Genomic DNA, 20,963 nt, shown 5'->3' with positions numbered 1-20,963 from the left:
CTGATTTCAGGTTGTTCTACATTGACTGTTCATAAAATGAAGAAAAATTGCATGCTAAAGKGTGTTTGTATTAAAGTACCTATTTAAATGGGCAACAGTTGTACACGGCTCTGCTTAATAGATGAATAAAAGCAGAGGTTCTAACATCTACCCAACYGAATGGCTCAACCACAAAATCTAGTGGGGTTTTTTTTGAAGGCCCTTTTAGTAGAAAGTTGCAAATCCATTTGCCTAACAAGATTTACCTCACTTAATTCTTGTTCATTAGTAAGAGCAACTTGCACGATTACGTCAGTCCATTAGTTGGCCAAATGCTTGCACAAGTGCTTAAGAAATTAATAATCACATTTGGCACCAGCTGAATTTTGCTGCTCCTTCAAACAAACAAACAAAAAAATTAAATGAAGGCAATCTCCAAACCTCATTTAGAGCCAACAAGCTCTAGCCAACAACTGTTAAGAGCAGCTATCCTTCCCATATAAGGAACCCTACATGCTTAAAAAGGGCTTCATTAAATCAAAGTTATATTTTACATATTTTATCTACAGGTTATATTATGAATTCAAGACAGCTAAAGCACATCAGAGTCACAGATATGTTCAAATCAAAGGAGAGCATCTAGTTCAACCCCTCCCTTGGGACTTAACTATCACTAACAGTAGATCAGGTCAGCTAGAGTTCTGTCTAGCTAGTTTTGGAAACTTCCAAGGACATGGATTCACATCCCTCTAGGCAATCTATTCCAGAGCTGCACTACCCTCATTACTGATTACTGCCTCCTGCCACCCATGCCCAGCCCAAACCTCCCAGGCAGCAATTTGTGGCTCAGTTCCAGCTCCTTGGCTTTAGGAACTTGCCCAGCCTGGGAATTCTCCTCGGGACTCTCTCCAGATCATCCCTAACCAACACCCTTCCTAGACTGAGATGCTCCAAACAGGATGTGGTAGCTCAGGAGCAACAAGCAGAGGGAGGCAACTATTCCCTTTGCTTGGGGAGTACAGGGTCTTTTTTAGCTAGGACTATTACTCGGCTAGTTCTTATACCGGATCATTTCATTTAATATAGACCATATGTCAATAGGAATACAAACCATTTTTCTGTTGAGCTTTGTCATTATGTCCCGTGCAAGTGTGAAGAATGCCTGGCAAGGGGGGAGAAGGACAGAGAGGGGAAAAAAAAAAAAAAAGATTAGTCATAAAATACACTAGAAAAGATAGATTTGGAGTAATGAGACACATGAATATTGCTGTGTTCTGTAGTTGCAGGGCACTGTGCACAACAGTCACCTACACTGCAATAAGCATTACCCTGTTTTAAGTCTCCTCTCCAAACTCTGCAGCAAGTGAACGGCCTTTGCCACTGCACAGCTCTTGAACAAAATAACCTGCTGAATGGAAGGCTGTTTACACAGCATTGTGATTCAAATATGCAGCATATATTCACTTTTTTATTTTTTTCCCTGCCAAACTATATATTGTGCATTGCAGCTAAAAACCTACRGAGAGCTTTGAGGCTGGCATGTCTGGGAATTCTCATCAACATCAGCAATTTCTTTCTTCCTTTGCACTTGGGCTCCCTACAGCTTGCCAATACTTCTAACAATCTTAAAATCACTTGGGCAAATCTCAATCTCCAACTTCACAGCACAAAGATGTAGAACAGTTTCTGTAGCAGGAAAACACTGCAATTCTCTAAAAGCAGGAAAAACACGATTTCAGGGATAAATCTGAAGATACCAATACTTAAAGGTCAGTTCCAAAATGGAAAAGAGTATAGGAAAGGGTAAGCATTTTCCCCCCCTCATTGCATTTTGAACATATCCAAAGCAAGGGGGAGAGAAGGGGTCATGATTGTATTACACACAAGTTAAACATTTGGTGGAAATAAGATTAAATCATTACTGGCAGAATACCTACACCAGCTGCATTCTTTCTGTATTTTCTTCCCAATTCATGTGACAATTTTTAAAACACATTCAGACAGCCAAATGGTTTGGATTAGGCACAAATTAATTTTGTGTATTTAATGACCTACAAGGGTTGTAATGAAAGTGCAGGGCATGTCATGAGGCAGCCAGTCAATCATCTATAGGAACTGAGATGGTATGCACTTTTTATTGGGAATTTATTGCTATCCACCATTGGTGTTAGTTGCTAATGTTCACATTTCCACTGCCTGCTCTCAGAATCACAGGGATATCGTGCAAAAGAGGTCAAACACTACTGCACAAGCAGCACAGTTAAAACTCACCCTAACTATGATTCCATCAGAACCTTCTTGCAATCAGATAAAAGGCTACGTCCTGTCTCAGTGGATACAGTTCCAGCCATGCCGTTTTACAGTAACAATTTCTCATTTCTAGTTAATGTATTAGCTGCACAATCTGCATACAGTATGCATCTGGAGGACTTCTGAAAGTATCCCAACAATATGCTTGGAAAAGCATTCAGATCATTAGCTTCAGGAACACTGCCTTATTTGAATAAACTAAACTGCATTTCTACATTACATAGCCCCAGCCTTTATACCATTAGGGCATACATTTCTAAAATTAACATCTCAGAATCACAGAATCATTAAGGTTGGAAGGGACCTCTAGGAATCGTCTAGTCTATGCCTAGACCCCTGCACACACAGGGTCACCTAGAGCACGTGGCACAGGCTGAATCCAAGTGGGTTTTAAAGATCTCCAGGGAAGGAGACTCCACAACCTCTCTGGGCAGCCTGTTCCAGRGCTCTGTCACCCTCACTGTCAAGAAATGTTTCCTTAAGTTCYTGTGGAACTTTCGGTGCTTCGGTTTGTGGCCGTTTCCTCTAGTTTTATCCGTGGTCACCACTGCAAAGAGGCCGCCCCCTCCTCCTCACTCCCCCTCCCTTGAGGTATYTATAGACACTGCTCAGGTCCCCCCTCAGCCTCCTCTTCTCCAGGCTGAACAGRCCCAGCTCTCTCAGCCTTTGCTCCTAGGGCAGATGTTCCAGGCCCCTGATCATCCTCGTAGCCCTGCGCTGGACTCTCTCCAGCAGCTCCACATCCCTCTTGTGCTGGAGAGCTCAGGACTGGACACAGTCTCCAGATGTGGCCTCACCAGGGCTGTGTAGAGGGGGACGATCCCCTCCCTTGACCTGCTGGAGACACTCTTCTTAATGCACCCCAGGATCCCGTTGGCCTTCTTGGCCATGGGGGCACTGCTGTCTCAAGGTCACCTTGTCGTCCAAGACGACYTGTCATCATCTGTAATTATTTAGTACATTCACAAGATTTTGAATGTACTAAAAAAAATATATCTTTGATCCTTTGAGGGCTTTTTAATCTAACTGCTTTTTGATATCATGTTTTACCATCCACCTTTTTCAAAGAATTAACATCTTCCCCCTCCTCTAAGACTACAATAGTGATTCATGGTAAGACAGACTCGAGCTGAGCCACTCTTCCTTCCGATTCCATTTCCTTATGCTCTTATAAATAGGGTCTGGCATTTTTTTTTGCACAAAGTTTATTTGCAGGAAAAAGGATCACAAGTCTACAGACAGTATTATAAGCTTTCTTCCTCCTCTGACATAGATTTATGACAGTCTGCACTGACGTTCCAGTTTAAAATGCAAATCTCATCTCCTCTGCAAAGGCGTATTTAGTAGTAACCTGAAGTCTCCTTGACGTTGTAACGTGCTATTCACAAAACAAAGAGTCTTGAATCCGGTTTCCTGCCCGACACACTGTTCTAACATTACACCTACTCCCTGTCCAAAACCACTTGTCATTTAAGCAGCAAGACAACAGCCTAAGGAAACTTTGCTACAGTAAGAACAAACCACTCTCACCACCTACCTAGAAAGCATGCCAGATATTACCAAAAAAGAAGCTGTCCTGCGTTTTTCAATAGCTATCTAAATAGAACTAGCTTGAAGTTGTCACTTCATGTTTTAGATCAGGTCAGGAAGCCCAGCAATTCCCAATCACATAACATGCCTCCACAGTAGTACTTCAAGAAACACAACCGACTGTAACATCTATCTCTTACCTCTTCCACATTTATGCTGGATTTTGCACTTGTCTCCAAAAATTTGATTCCATAATCAATTGCTAACTGTAAGAGAGGTTAAAATTTTCAGTGTATTTGAAAGTTCCAGTGCAAAAGGCAGGTTTACACAAGTTCATAACAGAATAGAGACTCTATAATGCTTAAGAAAAAAAGTTTCATTTGTCTGCTTTCTCTCACAAAAACATTGATGTTACCAACCACTTAAACTATTTCAACTAGGTAAATCCTCTTGTAAATTAAAAATTTGTTGTTAATAATAAAAATGGCTTGCAGAACGACTTATTTCAGGTCCAAAAGAACATAAATGTGGCATCTTCACTGATTTGTATTTGTTGACAGCACAACTACGGATAACCATCCCAAGAGCTGTGTTACTAGTGGCTATACTACTTYGCTGTGATATAGTGTGATTTTGCTTGTTAATATTTCAGAACATGCTATTTTATTTTTAACAACAATACTTCCAAGAAGTGTCAGTAATCACCATGGTAAATTGTATGCAATATGATCTAACTACATACAATGTTTTATATTAAGATTTATAACACTTCATGTTATAGGGAGGTTAAATATTCTTTACAGGATCTCTTCCTCAAAAAAACAATATTAAATTAGTCAAACTTGAATATGGTCATGTGCTATTACAAAAACCTGACATTTTATAACATATAAAAAGTTCTGAAACATGTTTGAGGCCCAGTATCTCTCAGATACCTACAACAAATAAAATATCAATAACCAGAATCCTGAGAAAAAAATTGTCTTCTAAGCAAGATAAGGCAAAATAAAAAAAGTTTACCTTCTCCCCTTTTTCTTTTGAAACTTGTCTTTTGTCATTCATATCGCATTTATTACCGAGGATCATTCTTTCTACATCCGAAGAGGCATGCTAAAAGGAAAAAGACAATCTCTCAGAAACAGATAATAGCACTATTTAGAAGAATTTTTCATATGCCAGACTCATCCACAAATGATTTTTTTTTTGAAGAGAGTTATCTAATGTGAGGACATTACTCAGAAAGGGCCTGTCTTTTGAAATAGACAATCCAATAACTAAATATTTAAATAGTTTGGGATAAAGATTCCCACATTTAGTTTGCCTGAATGTCACTGCAGACTGGCTACAGCAGCACTAGCTCTGTACCAGGTTGCACTTGGTACAAGCAACATGTACACAATATGTACAAGCAGTTGGCTATTTAGGATGTATTCGTGTACCAGTTTGTAGCAGAGTGAGTGAATACCATTATATCCACAGTATTTGGTTGAAGTATCAATATACAACACATCTGCATTTTTAAAAAARGCCTTAATAAAGGACTTAGTAAGAAACAATCAGTTGAGCATGACCACCTTTCTTGCCCAGTCACCACCACATTAAATTGATCACTAATATAGGAAATTTGCTTAGAGAGCCAGAAGAACAGTAATAAAGAAAACCTTGTGGATTTTGATTGAGAGAGAAGGAGAAATAAAATACTGTTAAGAGCGTTCCTAATTACAGTTTCATTAGATATTAATTTAGGGCTTGCCCTGCAACTTGACAGAAACCTCCCCAGTTGACAGTATGTCATGTTAAATAATTTACAAGAGATTAGCAGGTAGCTTACCAAAGATCAAATGAAAAGGACAAAAGCATCCAAAAGGACAAACACACAACCCAAAACAGTAACTGAAATCAGACAGGTGTGTCTTTACCCCACAGTCTTTCTCCTTCCTGTGCCTTAGACAATCCCAAAACCGAAAAAGATCAATGAAAATTATACAGAAAGATCAGTTTTGAAATACTTAGTTTACGCTTGCTACTTAAACCTCAGCTTCCCATTTTCTGTGTGATGATAAACAAGACATATCTCATGCAYAGATATTCTTCCCATTGGTGAGCACTGTTCCATTCACTGCAGTGTCTAAAGCGGTCATATATGTTGGCTGCCATATTGGAAGCAAATAATTACTTAATGATTACTTTTCCCAGGAAAATCGTAAGGTGCCAACAATATGAACTCCTTTCCAAAGTCTCCTGTTATAAAGCACCTACCTCTTCAATGTTTCTTATCCAGTTTTTAATGTTGTCAAAGGACTTTTCATTTGTGATATCATACACCAACATAATTCCCTAAATAAAATAAAGAAATTCTGGTTAGATAAGCAAGTATTGTTGTTCTACTTTTAGTGTGTGCTGTTGGTTTGATTACACTTGCAAGAAATTTAATATAGATAAGACTTACACCCCTACAATCAACAGTCCTTTCTCAAAGCATTATGCCTTTGCTGTGAGTTTGCACAAAATACCATTTATATCTCCTGACCAGGAAGAGTTTACAAATTCTACTACAGCAGAGACTASGACCTTATGTTAAAGTCAAGTTTAGAAGTGGCAGCTTCACACAGTCAAAGGATTACAGTCCCATAAGATCTGACCTGCTGGGGCCACCAGATATTTTCCATCAACGCTGGCACCCTCGCAGTGGCTTTCGCTTTGCATGCAGCTCTATATGTATGTGTGTGTGTGTGTGTGTGTGTATATATATATGTATATATTTTACACACACACGCACACACCTCCACAAGGACTCTCAAGAAACTACCCCTCAGCTACATGAAGTGCACTTTGCCAAGGTAAGAGCAAGTAAGGTCTCTGGCTGTGCGCTGTGAGGTCAGGAGAGGACCTTGTCACTGCCAAACCCTTAGTGCTTAATGCTCTGACACAGGACTGTGACCGTGACTATTTCTCCCATAAGGTTGGGGCTATTGGGATGTACAACTAGACTGAAAGAGCAGCTCATCTTCTGTCACTCGGTGTGAACAGTCATAGAATTGGCACAGGTCACAATCAGCAAATTGCAATTATCTGTATCCCAAATTAAAGTGCTGCAATCATGGCATTTAGGAACCACATGCCATCACATTTCTACTRAATGCAGATTTGGCATTCTTGATCAGCTGAAGGTAAGAAAGAGCGGCAGGAAAAGCAACTCAGGGAAATACATTCTTGATATTAAAATCATTCATTACCTATTTATCAGACACTTAAAATATATTCAAATGGTTGATTGCATTTTAAAAAGTTATCAAAATAAAGCTTAGCAATTTATCTTCTGCAGAGATTATTATCTATCTGCAGGGATTGCAGATACAGTAAAAAAGACAAATGGGCTTGAAGTTCCATTACAGCAGACAGGATTAAACATAGTACAAGCAAGTTAGAAAAAAAAAAAGAACAAAAAAAAAAAATCCTATCATTTTATTCCTCATCACAAGCCAAAATTCTCTAACCCACCAATCAGAAAGTCTTGCATGGTGTAACCATAAGAGTTAAACCAGTCACCAACAGTTGTAGATAGATTTTTGGAAAGAAAAGCACTCACCATGGCTCCTCTGTAGTAAGCTGTCGTAATTGTGCGGAATCTCTCCTGGCCTGCTGTATCCCTAAAATTCAGTGAAAACAAATACCCATTGGAGACCTCCTTTAAACTCTCCTGTACCAAACAGAGATCTTTTTAAATAGAAAAAGCACATTGATACTTATTAAGTAGAGAACCATTTAGAATCTAACTGCAAAAATTTCTTCAGCCCTCAATACCCTCTTCTCCCTCAGCTATCAAATCTACACCAGTGGGTGTTTACACTAGAAGCACCACAAATATTGTTTTAAAGCATTTGCATTTTCATGCAAACAATGAAAATGCAGCGCTACACAGCCTTCCCCAGCAGAACTAACAAAGGCCGCTCTGATGCCTCCAAATCCTGCAAGAGGGAAGAAATAGCCCATTCAGCAATAAAATATTTTGGGGATACTGTGTTTTCCTGTACAATTAGCTATTAAAATCAGCTGTTATAGCGTAATGTGCTGATATTTTATCCTGCATGACTTCAAAGTAATATCTGTGAGTGAACAGGAGGACCAACACGTTTGGATACTAGTTATACCTAGAGGAAGCTGAACTCCCCGAAAGTGGGAGGAAAAACAAAACAAACAAACAAAAGCCCTAACAGCTTTCTTTGATATTAGAGGAATAAAATTTGTACCAGTCACATCTAGAACTTGACTTCCTTTGTCACCAAGATTAATGAATGAATCCTGAAGTCACAATTTCTCTTTTAAGACTTGAGTTATCAGCAGTATCTCCACGTTCAGCAGTAGTATTTTAAGAGCTTGGCATATGCAATAAGGCTGTTCCACAACTGCTTGTCTGCTGCTACCAAGAGCTCAGTTTCTACTATGCACCATAGAAGCCGCATTATGGTCTGTCCATTTGTGACTATAACTGGGCATCCGAGAATTCAGATCGCATTTTTAAATGCATTGCATTTTTAAAAGCTATTAGGGCTTATATTTTAGTTGACTGCTACATAATTAATACTTCTGTTCCACATGGAATATCCAAAACCGCATTTAAGATGACAGCTTTCAATAAAATGGGAAATTGCTTTAACATTAGARTGGGAACAGGCTATTTCCTGCGCTACTCAAGAACGCAGCAGGGGGACTGTCAGAGAAAAGAGATGGGATTTCTAGCACATCCAGGCTCAAAGCTATGAGGTGCTCCCACTCAAAGAGCCATCTCACATGTGTTGAAAACTTACCATATTTGTAGCTTGATTTTCTTTCCATCTAGTTCTATTGTTCTGATCTTGAAGTCGATTCCTGCCAGAGAAAGAGAYACATAAGTTTTGCAACAAATGAAAAGGAAGTCTTCTGTTTCCTTTTGATKATTTGCTAAAAGTAGTATTAGGGAAAAGAATTATTCTGACCATGTCACTCCTTCCATAAATGAGGAAACGGGGAGGATGCACCAAGTTTTTCACCTTCATCAAAAAGATCAAGCTGAAATTACTCTGCTCTATGAAAATAGAACAAATTCAGACTCATTACTAGAATTAGTCAAGATTTTGAGAAGAACTAATTTCAGAACTCTTTCAGTTCATACCAGTAAAGCCACTACTTTAAATTGCCTTTTTTCCAATCTTATGACTAGCCCCTAAAATTCAGATCAGATCCCTAGGACCTCTACTGAATCAGCTCCTGCAGTGAAGTTACATCCTATGGCTGCTAAGTTGCTTTTCGGAACTAGCTCAAGAGCTAACAGTCTTGTCAGACATAGTAGTAAAGGGCAAAAGAACATAGGATATGAGACACACACAGCTGGTTGCTAAGGGTCACTGAAGATGACCATCCATAAGACTGTTCCAAGAACACCAGGTTAGGAGCAACTCTAATTTTCTGGAAAGCTCCAAAAGTTAGTGAGAAAATGCTTCTCTCCTTTCTTCCCCAGCTATTTCCTCAGTGCCTACTGTGACTGTTTCTAAAAATAGATTTTAAACTAGGGATTAAAAAAAAAAAGTTGAATAAATTCAGAAAAATCTAGTAAAATATGTTAAGCTTTAGAAGACTTGCATGGATCTATGAACCCGGGCCAAGACTTCCAAATAATCCAGCAGGCTGGATATTCAAAATTTTGCATCAGTCCATTTTAAGGCTGTTGCCCATTTTCCTTTGTCTGAATCTTAAAGCTTACTTGATATTTATTCACAGTTATATCATTGGCCCCCCACTTCCCTCTCCCAGTTGGGCTTTAAGGGACCATTACCAAAGGGTATCTTAACTGGGAAAATCTTGTCTCTAGCTCTGCTAGTTCATCCACAGCTTAAACAAGAATCACAAGAAAGAAGCTATGACTTTTTTTTTTTTTTTATAAACACCAAAACAGTATTTGAAAATGAAATATAGATATTCATTAACTACTTGACTTTCGYCCTTTTCACAGAAGGGCATAAAATTTTAATTGAATGAAAACACGAAGTTTCAGCCATTTAATATTGACGCAATAAGCAYGCATAGTGTAGCCCATTAATTAGAAAGAATACACACTATTAGCACAAACATCTCATCAGCACTTTTAACACTGTATGAAATTAGCTACATTATTTTCCATGCTAAGAGTATCACTACAGTCATAAACTCCTAAAATCCTCCAAGATTTAAAGGCAAAAAGATCCATTACTAACTTGATTTTCTCTAAAGTGACATAAGGATGACATTAATTACAATAAAAATGTTACATGTAGCAGAAGTTAAGAAGTGTTTCCATTCTACATTCGGTAGGACTTTACATCCACCTTGCTGTCAAGATTTTTCCAATAACTAGTTGTAACACTTGCTGAAATTGCACTTCACTGTATTCGTGCCTGAAAACAAACGACCTTGGCTCTCAACTTCTGTTAATCTCACAGATTCCAAAAGCACAAATACAGATTTTTCTGCAACGGCGGTTTTGCTACAGACTACAGCAAAATTAAATCAGTTTTAGAAGTTTCCTTATGTCTAAGCCTGAAATCTTAGGATTAAATATAACAACCCCACCAGGAAAAAAGGGTTCAGAGACTACTGTGGTTTCAAGGTAATTCTGCAGGTACCGCAAACTAAGGAAACGAAGACATCAGCACAAGGAGTGCGAGACTCCTCCTGGGATGGCTTCCCAAGACAGCAAGCTCTCGCTGCAGCTGGCTGTTAGGTGCACCAGCCCATGCCTTGCACAGACTGGTTTCTTGTGGTTAGTCATTTCCCTTACAGCACCCTAAACAGTTTCTACAACCCCTTGTTTGAGAACAACCGAAGCTCAGGATCCGCACACAGAAGAGCTTCTCCAAACGTCGGATTTCTAGCAGGGACTCCACCAAACATTTTTGTTGGATAAAGACGAAATTGAAAGTTAAAAAGAACAATCTGCAGAGGAAAAAACCTCTCTGTTACAATATAAAGAGGTTTAGCTACTGCAACTGCCACTTTTCAGAGGGTGAAACGAAGCCCAAGCTGATGCTTCTTTTGTTGTGCCGCTGCAGCAACAGGAAGCGGTGAGCGGCCCGCAGCGGCGAGCGCCTGGCGACACGGCCACCGCTTCCTGCTGCGAGGCGCGCACGGCGACGGCCGCGCGCCGCGGGGACGCGGTTCTGCTCAAACTGTGCCACGTAAACCCCTTGTGCCACTGCTCCACTTAGCCTGCACAGTGTCTATACTTAATAGCATATTTCAATATATACTTTTTAAGCAGCTGTAGTAAGAAACCAGGCAGTTAATGAAGTTCTTGCCAGATGCAAATCCTTGTGGGATGCAAACAAACTTCTCTCTCTGTTGGTGTACACTAGTCCACGCACCCTTCACAGTCCAGTACTTCTCTATTGCTAGCAATTCAAGATACACTTCACAAAAATAAACAAAATTATAACATGTATAGCACCCAATACAGTACCATTTTGAAGCTTTGTGGTTTTCTCCCCCCAAGCTATGAGAGGAAAAATCAGGTGACTCAACGCTAGCAATCTGAACAGAGGCGTAAAAAACTTAATGCCTGTGTTGCTTGCTAGAAGGAGTCAAAGAATATCAAAGACATTGCAGTATTAAATCTTATTTACCAAACTAAAAACTGAGAGATCTGTTTTGCATGACCTGAATACAATAAAACCCCACCCTTCTAAGCCAGTAATCTCCTTGCTTATCTAACCATTTTATTCTTTTTAACTAGGAGTGGAAGGAGTCAAAATTAAGGAGTAAAGTTTTTTCCAGTGACATTCTCTGATAAACAGAAATGCTGGTGTTTATTCCCACAGAGCATAGGAATTCATTACAAGTTTGGAAAAGGAGTCAAGATACAAAGTCTCCTTCCTCTTTGAAGCACTAGGCCATCAAAATGTCTGGAATTCACGTATCAACTTTTAAGCTGAGCTTGCTCCAACTTCACAGCTTTGGTCCTTCCTATCCCACTGTGTTCACGGTTTGGGTTTTTTTTTTTTTTTTTTTTTTTAATAACACATTTTAAATGGCCAGAGAAATTTGATACTTCTTTACTGCACGATGCAATGTTAGTGTTTTAGAGATATGCAAAAGCAAAAATAAATAAAATTTCCTGCAGTYGCTGTGCACTGTGAGTAAGGCTGACTTAAGAGCAACTTTAACTAAGCAAGCAAATTTGCAAACTACTTTAAGAAACAGGAAGTGAGACCAAGCACATGACTGCGAAGCAATGGGCTTCACCTTTGGTTTGGTGAGTTCTGGGAGGGAGTAATCTGCAAAAGATGTTGCACTGGAGGTTGTGCTTCCTGCTGGCAGCAAGAGCCTCGCCGCGTAGCGGAGCATCCGACCTGGCCAGCGGAGTCCGGCTGCAGCCTGCTCAGAACAGCAGGTACTGGCTGCAGGTCCCAAGGGCAGGTCTGGATTCTGCAGAGCTGTCACAGCCCCCAGTCTCCCGGACGCTGCAGTGTGTCACAACCAATGGCTTTAACATTGCTTTGAAAAGCTGCAAGCAGTTAGTACAAAACCCTCAGCCATGCTTATCTGCACACCCCTCACTACAGGATGACCGGCGATACCTGYGCTGACTTTTATTCCGTCTACACCACTCTTCTCTACAAAGACTGAAAAATGAAGCCTCAGAAACATGCCTATTTATTAGATCTTTCTTGAAATATATCAGTAAAATAAGAACATGTCCAAAAAGGAAACAAGATCAGAGCGTAAGAGGCAGGGTGGGGAACACTTGCAACATTCTAGTGTGTCATGCAGCGCCCAGCGCAAAAGAGCAAAGTCTAATCATTTTGAACTTGAGCATTTGGCTCGAGTTCTTACTAACATCTGTGAGGCATTTTCAGATGATCTCAGCAACATTTGTATCAGTATGTAAATTAAAGATGCAGTAGTCTTTATTGCAACCACTAAATAATATGACAGATTAACATTAAGCAACACACTGGGGTGAAGGTCAAAATTTTTTAAAAGTTGCAAGATTTTAGAGTATACCCAAGCACAACTAGATTTATTCATCCTTTTATGACTTAACAGGACAAAGCTGTATTCAATATGGACACGCCATAAGAATCTACGAAACATGACTTAAGTCATAATGGGCTGAATGGGCTTCTTGAGAGCAAGCTGGCTCTCCTTCTTCCCATTCTTCACTTGTACAAAGGCCCTAGTATTGGTTTCCTATGCGGCGATAACAGCAGCATCTTGCACCTTCAAGGCTATCAACACGGTCAGCTTCTTGAAGGAAAGTTACTCACTACCGGTGGCAAAATAAAACTAGATACAACTGGCTAAAGTAGGTAAGGTGATAAAAGCTGCAAGTGTCATGTATGYATAAGGTAGTTTTCTGCTCACAGGCACTTTGAATTTGCAGACCAGATCGGATCGCTGCTCACAATGACGTTAAGCAAAATGCAGCTTCCGACAGTGCTTATCTTCCAGCCAGGGTACAAACACCACACTAAGGTTCCTCTGGTTCCCAAGATAAACTAGTTCTCATTTAAAAACAAACATAGATTGAAAACAACTCAATTATCAGAATTAGACCAGCTACACTTTGAAACATTCAGATTTTTGACAGCTTGATGACCCATAGTGTAATCTAATTATCAAACTACCATCTGATCGCAGGGCTCTCCCGCACGTCCGTCACCTGCGCACGGGCAGCACCCTGGGTGCTGCAGGGCCCGCGCCAGTGGCCTCCTCTCAAAATGCTGAATTCAGAATTTACAAACTCCTTTGAATAACTAGCCTTGTATTTCTGACGTTTAAAATCACATAATTCTTGACCTGCAATTAAAGACTGCAAGATAAAACAACAGTAGAACTTTAGGCTACTTGATATGACTAAAATAATTAATTTCAGSAACAGCTTTGGGGGGTCAGGTCTCTTAGAACGTCTTTTAGAATGCACAACCTAGATATTACAGCACTAGAAGATATATAGTAAAGAGAAACTAGTTTATTTGTATTGCTCATTCCAGTTTGAATATAAATAATGTTCACTGAAAATTTAGTTTCATCTAAAATTGTTCTGGATTACATTAAAATTGCACTACTGATACAGATAACATGTTTTGCTTATTTTAGGGATTATTTATAGACTGACTGTCTCTAAGAGGAATGCACTAACTTACATGCTTGGAAAACATATTCCTTTCGAGACAAAGAACGACTGAGTATAAAATCATCCAGGCTTGCGTTGAGGCTCCAGTTTCATAACGAGCTGAAACTCGGGTGCAGGCAGCCAATGAAGACTGGTAACGGAATCGTGCTCTCTTTTTGGTCAGGTTAATCCTCAGCTGGATGAGCGAGCAAACGCAGCTTCGCGTTTCCTGCAAGCACTACTGGGGGCACAGCAGAGAACCAACACACACRGTCACAGTTTTCCCCCTCTAAGATGCTGACAACAAAGTGGGTTGAATCAACGGCGAAATTTAAGTCCTTGCTAACACAGACTGAAGGTGGCCATGCAGCTCACAAGCAGTTCCAGGGAGCTCCGATGGCAGGATTTGACCTGACCAGCAGCAGCTCTCTGCTCGTACAGGACCTCTTCTGTATTTGAACCTCCACCTACAGCTACACACCAGCCAAAAGCAGCTGCAGTGAGTCCAGCTCCACACTCACTTGCCCTGGAAAAAGCAAGGGAGATGTGGACATGTGGCACCAATCCAAAGATGTTCTTTCCCTCAGCTCTCCAGGACATGCAGTATGTGGTGTCCCATGCATCAAAACTTGGCCACATTTAAGAGGTTATAGCTAGATTTTCTCATTTAAAAGGTGGCTTAAGAATACAAGTATTTCATGACTCTGTCAGAGCACAGAACTTAATGAAGGATAATATGCAATTCACAATAAGTATGACCAAAAAAAAAAAAAAAAAAAGATGTAAAATGATCTGATGTACCGTTACACTTACTTGAAGCTCCTGTCTGTAAACCAGAATAGTTTGTAGATACTGAAAACAGAATATACTTTATGGAAAGTCTATTCTATACGTCTCTGTAAGCAAAGAAGTAGATCACTTTATCCAAAAGTGAAGCATATTAAACATCCAAAAGATTGAAGGAAAAAAATCTTATTAAAGACACTACATAATCCTATAGACGCTATATAATGAATCCTGCCCCTCTCATTGTTTCTTGCCTACTATTTGTATTCCACACTTCAGCTGTGCTGATGCAAACTGGACAAAGAACATAGGTTTATGTTTGTTCAGTAATTCCAGGTCCAGAAAAGCCTATATTTGACTACACTTTTCATTTATTCACTTACTTTTAAAGCCTCTTAAAATTTTAGGGCTTCACTTGACCTCAATGTATATGAGGAAGTGGTGAGTGAGAAACTGATTCGGAGTGAAGAAATAAGGACCTTTTGGCCCATACAGTTGCCAGTTTATAATGGAAGAGCCACCATATAAAAACAACCACGCATAGAGTGCTAGAATGCCTGAAGCTGTAAATCACTGAYTGTTTAGAAATAAAATAAGAACTTATATAGCCAAATAAAAATGCAACTTTTATTATTATTTATGCTCCTATTGCAGCTATGATAGCTATGACAGGCACCACATACAGATGCTGTCAGGTGCAGCTAGATTGCCAAACAGCACCAGGTTCACGGGTACCGAGGCAGGGCCTGCGCAGAGGAAAAGAAACACCAAATTGGGAGTGTTGGGCAGAGCAAATGCAAATTACAAATCAYTTCTATAAAGCTAGAAACAATTTAAACTTTCAGAAAACCTCATCTCTGCTCGAACGTTTAATAGGAACACAGGAATGTCCCACTCATTCATCAGCAGACGACTGGAAGCACAGGAAATGGGTGCAGACCCACCAGAGGCTGGGGGGGAATTCCAGAAYAGGGGTATTCCCAGCAACATAAATAGAGACAAAAATGCAAGAAAAATAAACACTGATATCTGATCAAGGTAATGGGACTGTTTTCAGCTTTCTAATAGTGGAACCCAAAAGGATTTGGGTTATATACAAAGAGGAAAACGTCTCATCCAAAGATTAATGATATTTTTTATCTAATCTAAGACTTTCAGTTAAGAGTCTGAAATGTGGTAATGTTTCAGGATGTGAAAAGTTCCTGATGATCCAACATAGTGAAGCCATGTCAAAGGACAAGACAAAATCGCTGAAGTTACTTTAATAGATGGCTCTCTGAGCAGACTTTGGCAACATCATTTTTACAAAATGGATTTTTAAACCCTTGCCTTAGAGGGAGGATTATCATGTAAGTTTTTGTTTTGTTTTTATTTGGGAAGCAAAGGACATAGGGGCAGAAGGGCTGATTTGGTTAACTACTTAGATCAACAAGTTATGAGTCAGACACTAAATGCCTCTGGATCTACTCTGCTTGTATACAGCTTTATACAGCGCAGTTCCAGCAAATTTAGTACTATTCATACATTATTCACATTAGAAAAGGATAAGATACATTTCATGCACCTCGAGCCAGCTTGATTTAAACTACCATAAGATTTGATTGATGCCAAAAAGCAATCTAATATTCTTGGAAATTAAATGTTTGTAACGTGATCACAAAATTGAAAAGAAGCGTCACTAAATAAACACTGCACCTACTCTTCCCCAAGTATTACGAACTTTAGGTAAGTTTTGAAAGAAGCCAGTTCAAGAAGCATTTCTGTTAGAGGGGTGGGTTTAAGCCCTATCACAGAAGCACTGGGCAGTCTCACAGAACAGAAACAACCACCTTGGAGGCTATAYGCTTTTAATATCTTTCTCAAAGTCTGTATCAATCAATCAAATGATGCGTTAGTTCCTACACTCATTCAAGGCTACTCTTAAACGTGCCCTCACAGCAAGCCACAAAGCGGCTTGGAGCTGCCCTCCTGTCACTTAAAGGACCAGAAAACACACAGCCGAGGGGAGCTCCATCTGCCAGTTAAATACAGGCAAGAAAGAGTCTGACATCTGTCACGCTGTTTCAGAGCTGCGAGCGACAAGGAAGCTGCAAATGCATTTTTAACTAAGGCCAAACAATGTCACTCACTTGGGCCCCTTACAGAACACAAAAGGGCAATATGATCTCATTGGAAATCAAAATCCTAAGTGTCTTTTGTTACCATCTATGTGTGTCAGTTTTAGTGTCAAAAGACACAAACTTTTAAACCTATGGTATCTCTAAAACCAGTCCTTTCTGATTAACATCTTGGTGACCCCCCATAACATACCCTGAGAACTCTGAATCCTTCCCCACTTTCTTATTTACCTCCATAACACCAGTTTCCCCTTTTCTTACTTAAACCCTCGGCCTCCTCCTCACGGAGACGTCAGACTCAGTTCTTCCAAACCTTGTCCCTGCAGAATGGAAGTGCATATAAGGTAATAGCACCACCCAAGACAGTTTCTACTACCCTCACAGCTTTCACAAATACGTACAATTCCCTTAATATATGCTGATCATTTATAATATTCTGCCAGTAACTCATTCCTGACTCTTCCTTCCCCAAGATTACTAYGCTTGTCATCTTCTACAGCTCCCATCATCTACGCAACTCCAAGACAGACTTTTATCCCTTCCATCAAGTGTCAATGTRCCCACATCCTTTTGAAGGGGAATATGCCTCTCCTCAGCTACTTCTCCTCTAAAACACAAGTAGTCATGGGGACAAGAGAAGCAATATTCAGTGACACATAATTTSAGTGGACTGAAACAATTTCCATTACAGACACAGAAGTTTCACTGCAAAAGGGAAGTTGGTAATWTTGCTTGTCAAAGGGTTTTCATTAGCGTGTTCAAAGGTCAGCACACATGTGCTTGACTGCTGGAGGAGCGGCCCATTTTGCAAGATGATGGAGGAGGAGAAGCTACTTCTGTAAAAATCAACAAATTTTTGCAGCTCACAGATAGAGCACTGCCTCATGTGGCCAACTTCCTGCCCAATGGTGGTATCATCTTGGATTAAAAATAAAATATTATAAGCTTAGTTTTACACTCAGCAAGTCTTTGTACCAAGTCAGAAATGTTTTCAGCTGAAAAATATGACTTTACACTCATAGAAACCAGTTTATACAAAAAGTTGGAAGGAATGCAAAGAATCAGCCTTACTGTTTGGAATGATAAACCCCATCCAGTTTTACCAGACAGAACTACTGAACAGCAAGCCGGATACTTGGGGATCTGTAAAAGCAGCAGTCTCCACTCAGGAAGCAAACTGAACAACACAACCTTATATAATGAATTTTCACTGAAAAAGTTTTATCCTATCTTAAAAATGAAAAGCTGATCCTTACGAGTAACCACATCAGTGATGGATTTTTTTTTTTTTTTGCTTGTCAGTCTCTTCAGAAACTTGAGAAATACATGTAATAAATTTAGGGTTGCTGAAGGCCAAAAACCTGCAGACCACAAGGTGAAAAACACCCCCCAGATCGTTGGTTCGCTTCTCTTGGTGGACGGCGAAGTTGGCAGACTGCATTGGCTATACTCCAAGTAGCCAAGGTGAAGACAGAAAGCCCCAGGTCTAAGGCTCACTCAGAAATACTGTGATAAGTTATGAGCACGCAGGCACTGCACTTTCACCTTGCTCCTGCTGGCAACAGGATACTGCACTAGGTGGGGTCTGAAGCAGCGCAGCCACAATTATAGCACGGACACCCACTTGCAGAGAGAACTCAAAGGGCCACTTGCAAACCTCCAAATAAACTACCAGGACTTAGCCTTACAGGCAGGGCTTGTGTGGAAGCAGACAAGAAAGGAATCAGCAAAACAAGCTCTTTAGCTCAGTGACACAAGCATGTTGTTAAGAAAATAGAACAACTACAACAATTCATTAATAGCTTATTTCTATAATGTGAGCATTAAGTATAATATGAATATTCTATAATAATGAGAAAAAAAAAATCCGTATTTTTTTTCCCTCCTAGGATGCCACTAGGGGCACATAACATAGTGGATACTAATTAAAATGACTGTGAGCTGAAGACACGTTACAACAGTAAATATCACCACTGAAAGAAGCCTCTTTCTGGAGARCATATAAACAAGGCAGCCTGGCAGCTCATACCTCAGGAAGACTCAGTGTACTCAATCAAGAATGTGAATCTAGGGACCTTAAAAATTCATTTCAACTGGCCAAAGGAAAAGCACTGCATTTCTTAGTTTCTTTTTATGCCATCGTTATGCATTATCAGTGGAGGAACAAATTCAGAGGTACTAAATGCTGAATTCCTGTAAGCTCATCAGGTACATTAGTCATAATACTGACCGAGCAGTCAGTGTACACTCACTGTACTTGTTATTTTGCTTAGCTATTTTGTTAAAGAAAGCATTTGCAAGAAAATACAGCTTAGATCTGCACGAGTGACTTAGAATACAACCAGTGCACGAGAAAAGACTGAAAAAAGGGCATTATATTTAAGCATCTGTCAGCACTTTATACGAACAACTTCACTGTTTCCTGTGTTGTCAACTTTCCTCTTTGTAGGTCCTTCACTAAAAATAGAAAGAGACTGGAAGATAAATCATACAAATAGGAAAATGTGATTGTGAAACCACAAATACTGCTTGACGAATCAGAAATACGTCTCAATTGTTGGTAACTTTCTTCAAGCTGATTAGTGAAATTCATATATCGGTGCCCTTATAAAAGCAAATAAAAGGGAAGGAAATAAGATAATAAAATCTTACATTCACTGAATAACRTAAGAAAAGACCACACATGTGCAGCATCCTCAAGCTTCAAAGTGAATCAGCACACAAAAGGAAACATCAAGGGACTAAGCAGTTCAAGAACAAAAGATGATTAGAAGAAATAAATGGATGCATTGCTATGCTAACCATCTTGTTAAGAATTATTTTATACTTAGTACAGCATTACAAAATGAGGAGTTTTTAGGAAAAATACACAGTATTTAATAATCCCTATCAACCCTTTTTTGCACTACACACACAGCAAAATGTTGTTTTGATAACAGCTAATAAGGTCTTGAGCAGTTGGCGTCACTGATGCAGTATTCAAAAGAATGACTGCAAAGAGCAAGTGGACGGAAAGGGAACACAGACATTTAATTTTGTAAAAATGSTCATTTTTAAGGCAAAAGAATTGTAGGCTTTCTTTTTAAATCTTAGAACTGCCGGCAATGTTCAGTTTAGTCACTCACATCTGCTTAAATTCACTTCTTCCCTGTGCAGAAAGTGCTCTGCAGAGCAAGATGCCTAAAAAGGCGATGACGAAGTCATGTTTTATTTCATCACATCTCTAAAACARTTTCCTTAAAACTAAGCGAGTCTCCTCACTCTCTCAATATGCTTGTTCAAAGTCAATGTTAATTTTGCCCTCCTAAATACTAGCAACTGTCACAGGAATTTACCCCTTCTTCATGAAAACAACATACTTACATTATAACTGCTCTGTTACAAACAGTTAACACTATAGCTCCACTTATGCAGATTTCAACTCAATATCCCAGTCACGGAGGAAAAAAAAAGTTTCCACTAAACTACACAACTTTTAAAACTAGTCTCACAAAACCTTAAACCGCAGTGGTCTGTTTTAATAAGTTAGATCTCATGAAAACAGGTTAGTTGAGTTTTAGAACTACCTCTTTTCACCATCGAGTCTATTAACCAAAGTCAGCGTTTGCCAAKGAAGTTCCTCTATTAATCACCAGGGCATTTCTACATCGTCCTTAAGCAGAACTTCACCCCCAGATTGGAGCGCCCCAGGCTGGGGCACATTTAGAGAAGTTAACAGGAGAAAAGAGATTTGCCAAGGGCGTGCGGAGAGGCGTTTGCCCAGCGCAGTGCCCAGCTCGAGCCATCTTCCATTTTCTGAAAACTTGGGTGCAAACACGAAAGGCACAGGGCAGGAAGAAGCCRGGCTACAGGGCGACCACCACACACCAGCTCGCAACCGCTGAGACGCTTGTGCAAGCAGCGTTTTTCAGAGGAAAATCAACAAATACACAAACRGAAGGGCTCCACGTACGGCGGGTTTGCACGGCAGGGAGAGCAGGGCAATGGGCAGAAGGGGCAAGAGGCAACACCCGGCGAGGCGAGGCGGGCACCGGCCCGGCCCGGCAGCCCGGGGCGCCGCCCGGGCCGGCTGACAGGCTGCGGGCCGGGCAGGGGCCGCTGCCGCCGGGCAGGGG

At 40.1% G+C, this 20,963-nt stretch overlaps 1 protein-coding gene across 2 annotated transcripts in view; it reads right to left on the bottom strand.

Annotated features, from left to right (window-relative positions):
- RAB8B (RAB8B, member RAS oncogene family) overlaps window positions 1–20,963 on the bottom strand; it is a 29,735-nt gene that overhangs the window by 4,121 nt on the left and 4,651 nt on the right. Inside the window, exons 1-7 of one of the 2 annotated variants that reach the window (XM_026052425.1) lie at window positions 11,291–11,308; window positions 8,628–8,688; window positions 7,409–7,469; window positions 6,079–6,156; window positions 4,840–4,929; window positions 4,020–4,085; window positions 1,091–1,141 (exon numbers count right to left, since the gene is read on the bottom strand). In XM_026052425.1, coding sequence (XP_025908210.1) covers window positions 1,091–1,141; window positions 4,020–4,085; window positions 4,840–4,929; window positions 6,079–6,156; window positions 7,409–7,411 — 288 coding nt within the window. In that variant the 5' untranslated portion in view covers window positions 7,412–7,469; window positions 8,628–8,688; window positions 11,291–11,308. Of the gene's footprint in view, window positions 1–1,090; window positions 1,142–4,019; window positions 4,086–4,839; window positions 4,930–6,078; window positions 6,157–7,408; window positions 7,470–8,627; window positions 8,689–11,290; window positions 11,309–20,963 lie in introns of those variants that run through there. The other variant, XM_026052419.1, reaches the window with a different exon arrangement.

The sequence above is a fragment of the Nothoprocta perdicaria genome, unplaced genomic scaffold (assembly GCF_003342845.1).
Source record: "Nothoprocta perdicaria isolate Ctin4 unplaced genomic scaffold, notPer1 scaffold_113, whole genome shotgun sequence".
Lineage (NCBI taxonomy): Eukaryota > Metazoa > Chordata > Aves > Tinamiformes > Tinamidae > Nothoprocta > Nothoprocta perdicaria.
This window is presented reverse-complemented; position numbering and strand designations above follow the sequence as displayed.